The 10,907-nt window shown below is 40.0% G+C and overlaps 1 protein-coding gene across 1 annotated transcript; it reads left to right on the top strand.

The window, feature by feature from the left end:
- Window positions 1-319: 319 nt before the first annotated feature.
- setd6 (SET domain containing 6, protein lysine methyltransferase) lies at window positions 320-4,725 on the top strand. Its single transcript, XM_083894083.1, has 9 exons — window positions 320-449; window positions 1,240-1,320; window positions 1,693-1,837; window positions 1,919-2,060; window positions 2,141-2,335; window positions 2,412-2,553; window positions 3,161-3,341; window positions 4,114-4,250; window positions 4,333-4,725. Exons 1-9 carry the CDS (start codon window positions 423-425, stop codon window positions 4,651-4,653), a joined length of 1,371 nt encoding a protein of 456 aa, XP_083750209.1. The 5' UTR covers window positions 320-422; the 3' UTR covers window positions 4,654-4,725.
- Window positions 4,726-10,907: the final 6,182 nt, after the last annotated feature.

Below are 10,907 nucleotides of genomic sequence, written 5' to 3'. Positions count from 1 at the left end.
GGTGTAAACATGACAAAGCAAGTCGTGTCCACAACGTATGGGGAAAAAATATGTTAATTTCTTCGATAAAAAAAACGTCAAAGACGGACTTTTAATTTAAAATTGATCAAAAACCGTACCGTTAACGACTGTTTATGTCTTCATACCTTCGCATACTTAGAAGGTCTCTGAAAATAAACTTCTCTCTGAAGCTGTATTTTCCTATTTTTTCCCCCTCATGTCTTCAAACGTGCGCTCAGACACAGAAGTGTGGACTCACTGTTTTAATTTGAAAACCGGATGCTGATTTCCTTACAATCCAGTTCCGCTGCAAGAAGGGGCGGTGCTTATACATCCATGGTCCCTGCCCGCTCGCCGTAGTAGTTAGCTGTCAGCTAAATTTAACAGTTGTTTGGTGTAGTTTCAGCGTCACGTTTACAGAAATGGCAACGGGAGCGAAACTACGCAAGGTTAAAACCATTTGTTTTACACTCGGCACACAAAATTAATAATAACATGGCGGACTTTATTGATTATATGATAAAAGCTGCTGGTTATATTAGCCGCAGCCGTTGTGTTAACTTGAGCCTCGTGTGTTTGTGTGTATGTGTATGTGTATGTGTATGTGTATGTGTATGTGTATCTACCACTCAAAACAGCAAATACTGATACTATTCAGTTAATATGAAATCACAAATCCACATTTTATTACAGTTCACACACTGATGGTGTGTATGAATTTTGGAACTTTCCCGATTTCAAATTGAGATATTAGTCTCCACTCATCCAGACACAATGTATGCTGACTGTACATTGTTATGTGTACTTTCCACATGGTATAATCTCAAAATAATCCTGTTGCAGTTCTGCAGGTTAGCTGTAACCAAGAGTCTTCTGTACTCACTTACTGGCCACATTATTAGGTACACCGTTATAATAAGGACATCAAGTAAAGTAGCACTGGTTATGACCCTTTGCTGCAGAGATGGACTCTGACTGCATCCCTTTGTTGTTATTAGTCTCTCTCACACACACATTAGTGGATATGGGATGGTTGTGTAGGAAGAAAGAATCAGTTTAAATTAGGCATTAACGACCACATTTAAAGTAACTTAAATCTCCTTTCTTCCCCATTTTGATGCTCCGTTTAAAGTCCTGTGAATTTGTGGCACTGTGTGGAAAACTACAGCTTCAGATCACATCATATTAGCCAAGCACTAATGTTTTCTGTGGCTGTTTGTTTGATTCTTCTGTTGATAGTTAGATGACGGTTCAGAGATCACTCCTCTGCAGGATTTTCTACAGTGGTGCAACAGTGTCGGGCTTGTGCTCAGCAGTAAGGTGAGGTATAATCTGTACTGTGTTTACTTTGTAAGTCATCAGTGTCTGTGTCTGGCCGACCCTTGAGCAGTTCATTGGTTGTTTGATCCATGAAATGTCAGGAAATGATACAGTTTTAATGACAGAAATCACATTTAAGAAGCTGAAAACAACCGGAGAACTTAATTTTTTAATTATATTTAATAATTAAAAACAAACACTGAAACTTGGTCATTGCAGCCTTACTTCGGATGTGTTTCACCCAGACGATCTCCTGCTGCTCAAATCATATGTTAAAATCAAACTCTCAGTTTCACCCATCTTTCAAATAACACCTCTGTGTCTCATATTTCCTCCTTTAACCTCTCACACAAACCCATCTTTCCCTAACAGGTGTATGTGAGTAAAGAGGGAACAGTCGCAGAGTATGGGATGCTGGCAAAGGACGACATAGACTTGGGGGAAGTTTTATTCACCATCCCCAGATCAGCTCTACTTCACCATGGAACAACCAAGGTCTCTGCCCTGCTGGAGAAAGGTAACAGTTTGGTTTATAAAGATGGTTTTCTGAAGATTAAAAAGGTCCAAAAGATGTCTTTATGTGAATTTGCCTTCACAGAAAAATCATCTCTGGAGAGCTCTTCAGGCTGGGTTCCCCTTCTGTTGGCGCTGCTGTACGAGTACACGTCCTCACAGTCCCACTGGAAACCCTACCTCTCTCTGTGGACAGACTTCAAGACGCTGGATCATCCCATGTTCTGGTAAGAAGAGAAACGGTGTCTAAATCGGTTGAATCTGTCGCTTCCGTTGCAGTCATTCACAGTGATTTCAATCATATCAGGTCTAAAGAGGAGAGAGACACGCTGCTGAGAGGAACAGGGATTCCAAAGGCTGTGGACAGAGATCTGGTCAACATCCGTAAGGAATACACGGATGTCGTCCTGCCGTTCATCACCGAGCATCCTGACCTCTGGAACCCCAGCACTCACACACTGGAGCTGTACACGCAGCTGGTGGCCTTCGTCATGGCCTACAGGTCAGTGAGCAACGAGACAGGAGTGAGCGTGTCCTCATATCTGATCGCTTCATGTCGTCCCTGCTCTTCCTTCCAGTTTTCAAGAGCCACAGGAAGAGGAGGAGGAGGATGATGAGGACGAGGACGGGGAAAAGGCCCCTAATCCACCCATGATGGTTCCCATGGCGGACATGCTGAACCATGTGTCGAAGCACAACGCTAATCTGGAGTTCACACCGGTAAGTTCTTCTTTGTTTACGTGGAGCAAAGAAACGAAGAAAATATTCACATTTAAGAAGCTAAAACAATCAGAAATCTTGTTTTAATAAAGAAAAAAGCCTCAAACCAATTAATCGAGTATCAAAATATTTTTTTGATTCAGCTCTAGCTTCTTTTACCGATATATTTACCGATATCTTTTGCATTACATATCCAAACAATGTCAAACTTGGCACAGCACTTACTCGAGTCCGTATCGAGACACCTGTCAAGTTTGAAATCAATCGGAGCCTCGGTTCGAGAAATATTTATAGCAAGATTATTGATTTATTGCATCTGAACACGCATTCATTTATGTTGTGATCTTGGCAACGCAATATTAATTTCATTATAGCTTGAGCAGGACGTTTATTTATTGTGTCTAAGGCTGCAATTAACCATTATTTTTCATAAATGAGACTGTAAACAGAGCGCCAAGGACATGGATCCCCTGATTTTGACCCAAAAATATCACATAGTCCATTCCCAGTAATAGAAACATGTTTTTCTTATTTCAACTTCCATTTGTTTTAAAAATTATGGCTTTTTTTAGTTTGTTTAATTGTTTTTCTCTACATTTTCCCTCAGGACTGTCTGAAGATGGTTTGCGTGCGGCACATACGTAAAGGCGAGGAGGTTTTTAACACCTACGGCCAAATGGCCAACTGGCAGCTGCTCCACATGTACGGCTTCAGTGAACCGTATCCAAGCAACGGCAACGACACGGCCGACATCCCCGTCGCCGACCTATACGAGATCTCCACACAAGGTTATCAGAGACGAGTGGCGAATTTTGTTTTTACTATAACCTGGAAATGACGATGTTCTCCAATGTCTCGTTTTGTCCACAAACCAAAATGATTCAGTTTCTGTTTAAATATTTTATTTTAACTTTTTAAAGTTATACAACAAATACAAAAAACCTACATACAAGATGGGTATACAGCACCTGACATTCCTACATGAAGTAGTTTAAGTAATAAAAGAAAGACAGAGGTTATATGAGAATATATACAATATCCAAAGTAGTCCAGTGCCTTCTGTTTCATGTTACCGTCAGGAGTATGAATAGAAAACAAAACAAAACACAAACACACAAAAATAATAAAAAAACGACAAGCCCAGAGAGGAGGATCATAAACCTTAGTCAGTACAGAGAAAATACATAAAAAATATCATATAAATACATAGCAGCCTCTTTCATATGTTGCTCATTTAGGTCTCATCAAGTAAAGCCAAAAATGGCTTCCACGCTTTCTCATAATAGTTCGGTGCATTCAAAATGATTCCGTTTTTAATATTCGCATTTAAGAAACTAAAACGATCGGAAATCTTGTTTTAATCATGAAAAAAGTTTCGAGTCGATGATCGAAATAGTTTCAGCTCTAGTTTTTAAGATGGATATGGCACACGCTGTGTTATCGAGAATATGATCAGTCATGTCTTTGGTTAATTTCATCCGACAACCACACAAATTATTCTTGAATCCACCAGCGGTCCCTCCTTCCTTTAAAGACTTGACCTCCTCCTCCTCCTCACAGGTATCCAGTCTGATTTAGATCGGCAGCTGATGGAGGAGCAGTGGGAAATGGTGCGTGAGATGATACAAGAGAAGGACGCCTTTGTCTTTGGTAAACATGGCTGCCTGACGGACACAGAGCTGCACACTGCACTCAAGGTGAGGGGAAAACTCATCACAGACTGCATTCAGATGATTAAATATATATTTAAATGTGATTTTCCTCCCTGTGGTTCTTCAGGTGCTGTGCATGTCGGCGCAAGAGTTCTCCGAGTTCAAAGAAAACGAAGGATGGGAAGAAGTGGACGAGGACGACGAGGCCATTACCTTCGCGTTCTCTAACGACGGCCTCCCAGAATTAAAGGCGCCGTGGAAACGGCTGATTCACGACACGATCCTCCTGACGCTGAAGTCTTACGGAGATGACGTGGACAGAGACCGCGCTCTTATCGAGGATCGAACATCGCTTTCTAAACTTAGCAGCAGGCAACAGAAAGCTCTGCAGGTCCGGTTCGGACAGAAGAGCATCCTGTACAAATTACTGGAGCTCACGCGGTCGTGAACTGGGACAGTGAAAGGTTGTTGTTTTTTTTACCTCAAGTAATTTGCAAATAAATTCTTTGCTGAAGATGGATTTATTTTTCCAGTTTGTTTTTTAATGTTACTCATTATATCTTTTATGACCTTCACGTTAAACCTCTCTCCCACCGTCCTGTGCCTTAAACTGAACTCTGACTGTGACATTTAATGAGTTTAAAAGGAGAAAATAGAACACACAGCATCAACACTTATCAAATGATAGAACTTGTGTGTCTTCGTTTGAATCCTGAGTGTTAGGTAAGAGACCGTTAAAGTGGATATTTGTAAAGAAATAAACATAACTTTCAGAACGATAGCGCTGCAGCTGATACAAGTTGGATCGTTTTTTCATTACTCGCACCAACTAAATTTGAATATCCTCTTCTTAAACGTTTGTCCTGCATTAATGAAGCTGCATCTTTAAACCACTAACAGCTCTTTGGAACTATCCTTTAAAAATTGCCTTACATGCTACATGAATAACTGTGCATGCTGCTGGTCTCGTTCATTATAATGTGGATTCATAGTCCTGTGCAGAATTTATCCAAAATAAACATTGGTGTAGTCTGTTGTGATTGTTTTGTGGCTGTTGTACCACTTCAACGCCACAAGGTGTCAGCGTAGACTCAGAAAAATCACTGGTGAGAATGTAGAACAACCACTGGACTGGACTGATACCATAAACCAGAGCTACTCCTGTTTGTTTTGTTTTTTTCAACCAAGGGACCCAAACACAAGAATAAGGTGTTATTAATTATTATATAACAATTATAATTAATAATTTATTTGTTACAATTATTTACTTGAAAACCACAGGAATGGAAGAGATAGTTCTCTCATAGTAAGACTTGTAAGTGTCTCTTAAAAATGCCAATATCTAATCAGCTAATCTTTTATAAACTGGAGCGGTCTGTTTATTAAACGATTAAAAGAGCAGCACTACAAATAACCAGCGTACCTGTGTACTGCGCATGTGTGCCTCTGTTTTTAAAGTTTAGCGTTACTTTAGAGCACATCTGTCAAACTCAAGGCCCGGGTGCCAGATGTGGCCCGCCACGCCATTTTATGTGGCCTGCGAGTGATGAATTGGTCTTGTGTTAAAATAGGTCTATGCTGCTTTAAGGCACGCGTTGACCATGAACTACATTTCCCACAATGCATGATGATTGTGTTACCCGCAAAGTGACGGCACCGCCACTAGATCGCAGTGTATCTTTGTATATGCATCATGCGACGAGTGAAACTAAATAAGTAATAACCACAGATAAGTTATTTAGCAATTTGTTACGGAGCAGTTACCTTTATTTTACATTTTATATGGTTACATTTATTTACATTTATTCTGTATGACAGTTACATCTGGCCCCATTGAGGGTAACCATTATGCTGATGTGGCCCTCAGTGAAAATGAGTTTGACACCCCTGCAGAGACTCATTTTAACAAATTGGGAGTTATACAATTCTGCATAGGCCCCATATAAAGGATTGGGCCGGCCCTGTGTGTATCCATTAGTGAAACCAGACAAGGTCCATTAAAGTAGTTTTAGATATATTCTTCTCATTTTTGTGCTTTGTGTCCTCATGTGTGAGAAAATCGTCTCAGTGTTTCCCAAAGAGGTTGAATAACATATTATGTTCCCTCTATCTGTATTTAGACACATCAGCTTTATAATGTGACTACTGGAAGTGGACGAAACTGCAGTTACACGGAGCAGCTGTGTTGCTTAAAAGGGCCTTTTGGCGGCTTGAGGCATGAGAGAGATGAAACACACACACACACATAGAAAGAGATAAAGGCCTTGTCAGGCAGCTGAGATATAGCACAAGAGCCCTGGGGAGTTTCAGGGGATTTCCACCAGGGAATCGGACACATTGTCTGATTTACACTAACACTTTGGCTAAACTTATGATAAAAGTTCACAAAAGAAACGTTACAGTATGTGTCTTTATCCATCTCTGTCTTCATGTGTCTGTGTCTGTTTGCCTCTCCAACACAGCAGTGGCCGCTGAACTGCACCACCATCTTTGTTTGTATTATAAGTATTTTAATAGTTATTATGGGTCATAAAGGTGTTTTACAAAACAATAGATGTAGGCCGAACAGAAAAAGCTGCATTTTTAATCTGCATTTACTGCTCTCGCTCTTTTTTTTTTGCCCCCAAGGAATGCAACAAGGAATCTGGTGAGAGATAAAGTAAATGGTACTGTGCCGTACTGTGTGTGCGCTGATTTTTAACATCAAGAAAGCGCTAGTTTAGGTGATAAAGAGTCATAGAGCAGGATGTACTTCACAAAAAAGAACAAAAACCTCCTCTTGTGAAATACGGGATGCACGCTCAGTCAAGGTCAGCTCAAGTACAGACACCTTCTTTTTTTTTTTTTTACATATATTTCATTTGGAGACATTTATGGGTTCGTTTCCATGCCTAAAAAGCTGTTGTTGCTGTTCGTAGTCGCATTTTATAGATAATATAGAATTAATGTCACCTGCCTTTGCGCTGTATAAAGAAAATAATACATTATATTTCTGATTTATACTTGCATTATAACATTTTAGCATAATCAAGCGATCTGAGAGAGAATTAATTATTATTATTATTATTATTAATTATTAGACTTCCAGCCTTTTGGAAATCTGGTCCACGATTTTGAAAGAAATGCTGCCCCCTACTGGCTGCGTATGTGTGCCTCTGTCTTTAAAGTTTAGTGTTACTTTAGGGACTCATTTTAACAATCCGGAGTCACGTAAGCATGATGTCACGTGCGTCTTTTTCCGGTCAGTCGTCATGAAAACGTGTTGTGCGTTGACGCCGTTAAACACCGTTGATGCGTTAATGTTTATGGTATGTACCTACAACCCCTAACAACGTTTTACTGTGGCTAGCGTAGCCTACCTTTATGACGCTAATCTGGTTATCGGTTAATCTGTTTGAAGTGTGCGATATAACTGATGTTTTACAGATGGCTCGTAAAGCAACAAGCAATGTCGCCCCCTAGTGGCTGTTCCATATGGACAAAAGTGTTTGGCCACACCTGTTAAGTATTGAATGCAGGTGTTTCAAATCAGACTTTGGGCTCTAGACACCTTCTCACTTTTTTCTTTTAACATATATTTCACTTTGAGACATTTATGCGCTCGTTTGCAAGACTAAAAAACTGTTGTGGAACTTAAAACTGCATATTATATATATGTAGTCACATTTTATAGATAGAATTAGATCTATAGATAGAATTAATGTCACCTGCCTTTGCACTGTATAAAAAAAACAATACATTATATTTCTGATTAATACTTGCATTATAACATTTTAGCATAATCAAGCGATCTGAGAATTCGACTTCCAGCTTTTGGGAATTCTGGCCCATGACGGGAGACTGGAGATGCTGCCCCCTACTGGCTGTTCCAGCACTAGCAAAAAAACTGCCTTCAAAGTAACCGAGGTGGAGGCACTGACCAGGGACACAGGACAGAGAGCTGCTGTCATAAAACATGAGTACTTTTATTGAATTGTATGTGAGACTCAGTAATAATCTACTTTTGTTCCTGCTTTTACTGCAGCTTTAACAAACGAAATATAGAAATAAATAAAGCCCACTGAGACGAAGTGTTTATCAAAAACAGTCACAGTAGATTTACACGGCAACGACAAAACAAAAAGATTCATACTCTTGAATAGAAAATGCTCAAATGAGTCAAACATGAACACACACATGAAAGAAAAAGGATGAAAAAAAACAAAGTATAAACAGTTTGTCCAAAGAAAGTTCAGTTACATGTTTCCCCTCCATGGAAAGAGTTCAAGCTGGGTTCCCATGGTGAGGAAGAAGAAGAAGAAGATGAAGATGACGACGCATTATTTACATGTTGACCATAAAGTCCCTGCCACAGAGCCAGTGTGACCCAGCACAGGGTCTGAGACGCTGCCAAACGTCCAGCAATATTTACACGCTGTAGAGACGAGAGACGACCGGGGGGACGATGTACCTCCAGGAGCAGTGCCAGGAAACAAAAAAAATCTGATTTTTATATGAACTGAAAAGAAAAATGTTTTATGCCAAGAAAAAAAACAAAAAAACAAAAGCGTACATACATAAGGGGTGTCAGATGCAAGTTGTTTACTCACTTGTCTTTTATTGCTGGAAACTTAACAGTGCAGGGAGAGGCAGAGAGAGCTGATGTGTACACCACAGAGAGACCACAGGAGACAACCTCTGTGCCTTCATATCAATCCAGTGAACACCGTATTTGTCCATGAGCACGTAATAAATAAGCCATTCTGAAGTAGTTCAACGTAGGGAAGATATTTACAGCAGCAGAGGAGGCGCGCCACACCACACCGTGACCTCTGACCTCCCTGTACACACGGTGGTGACGTCGGCGGCAGCGGCAAACAGACAATGAGATATTACATTAGAGTCAAGATACCAGTGTTTATTCTGGACCAGTTCAGAAGTGCTGCGCATGACGGAGTAAGAGTTAAAGTATAGGCTAATCCAATGTTTACATTTTTATATATTTACATCTGCCTCATACATCAGTGTAGACCAGCGAGAAATGGAATTGGTATAAAGGAAACATTTTTCTGGTTTGGTGGCGCTGTATTTTACGTATAAAGCTGTATTTTATGTCAAGAGATCAACACTACCGTTCAAAAGCGTGGGGTCACTTAGAAATGTCCTTATTTTTGAAGACATTTTTTTCAATGAATATAACATTAAATGAATCAGAAATACACTCTATACTTTGTTAATGTGGTAAACGACTATTCTAGCTGCAAACGTCTGGTTTTTAATGGAATATGTACATAGGTGTATAGAGGCCTATTTCCAGTGTTCTAATGGTACATTGTGTTTGCTAATGGCGTTAGAAGGCTATTGGATGATTAGAAAACCCTTGAAAACCCTTGTGCAATGATGTTAGCACAGCTGAAAACAGTTTTGCTGGTTCTTTGACGAAAGGGCAAAATTATTATTTTGAATAAAAGTCATTATTTCTAATCTTGTCAATGTCTTGACTATATTTTCTATTCATTTTGCAACTTTTTTGATCAATAAAAGTGTGAGTTTTAATGGAAAACACAAAAAGAAAATTGTATAGGTGAGCCCAAAATTTTGAACAGTAGCATAAATGAAAGTATAGCTGTTTACCCAAGCTGTAAAATGGTGAGATAAAGCGGTGGCAGATGTTGTAGACTTGAGCAGGTGTCCATTTAACCAAGAGCCTAAGAGGAAATCTATTTTTACTTGAGTCTGGCAGCCATGTTCTCAAGACTGTTCTCAATGCAGTGAGCGTCCTTCCCCGCTAGCTTTGTGTCATTTTAGCACACGGACTATGCCTTTTTCTATTCACGAAAATAGGACACGCCTTCAAGAAACTCATCGAGTAAGCGAGCCAGAAATTTAAAATAGCATTGTGAATATAAAAGTAGACCAGTTTATGGTATGTACCACCAACCGCTAACGACATTTTTCTGTGGCTAGCGTAGCCTACCTTTCTGACGCTAATCTCGTCATCGGTTAATCTGTTTGAAGTGTGCGATAACTGATGTTTTAAAGGTGGCTAGTGAAGCAACAAGCAATGTCGCCCCCTAGTGGCTGTTCTATATGGACAAAAGACTTTAGGCTCTAGACAACTTCTTATCTCCAAGGAAGGACACCAACGAAGGCTCTTTTGGTGTGCAAGGACCGCACGGAGCCCTGACCTTAACCCCGTCGAGCACCTTTGTGATGAACAGGAACAAAGATTGCCAGACCTTCAACATCAGAGCCTGACCTCGTAAATGCTCTACAACTCATGAAATGAATGGACACAAATTCATGTAGAGACACTTCAAAATCTTGAGGAAAGTCTTCCACGAAGTGTGGAAGCTGTTATAGCTAGCTAAGAGCTAGCGAAGAGGGACCAACTTCATATTAAAGTACTGTATATGTATTTGAATACGTTATAACAGTCCCTGTTGGTGTAATGGTCAGGCGTCTGAATACTTTTGTCCATATCTGTATCTTCTTCGATATTTTTGATTCTTCAAAATGCAAAGAGGCATCCACACAAAACACGGCACCAATGAGACCCACCAACGCGGGAATCAAAGGCTGCATATCTCACACATTGTTTGGGTTTGAGTCGTTGCATATCACTTATCAATAAACACAATTAAAAAAAACACAGAATGTCCTTTAAATGCTTCACCTGGAGAGTCACGGCACAGCTTCACAGTCTCATTATGTTACAATTGA

The sequence above is a fragment of the Microchirus variegatus genome (assembly GCF_963457635.1).
Source record: "Microchirus variegatus genome assembly, chromosome: 8".
NCBI classification, from domain to species: domain Eukaryota; kingdom Metazoa; phylum Chordata; class Actinopteri; order Pleuronectiformes; family Soleidae; genus Microchirus; species Microchirus variegatus.
Note: the sequence above shows the minus strand (reverse complement) of the source record. Positions and strands in the feature narration are given on the sequence as shown.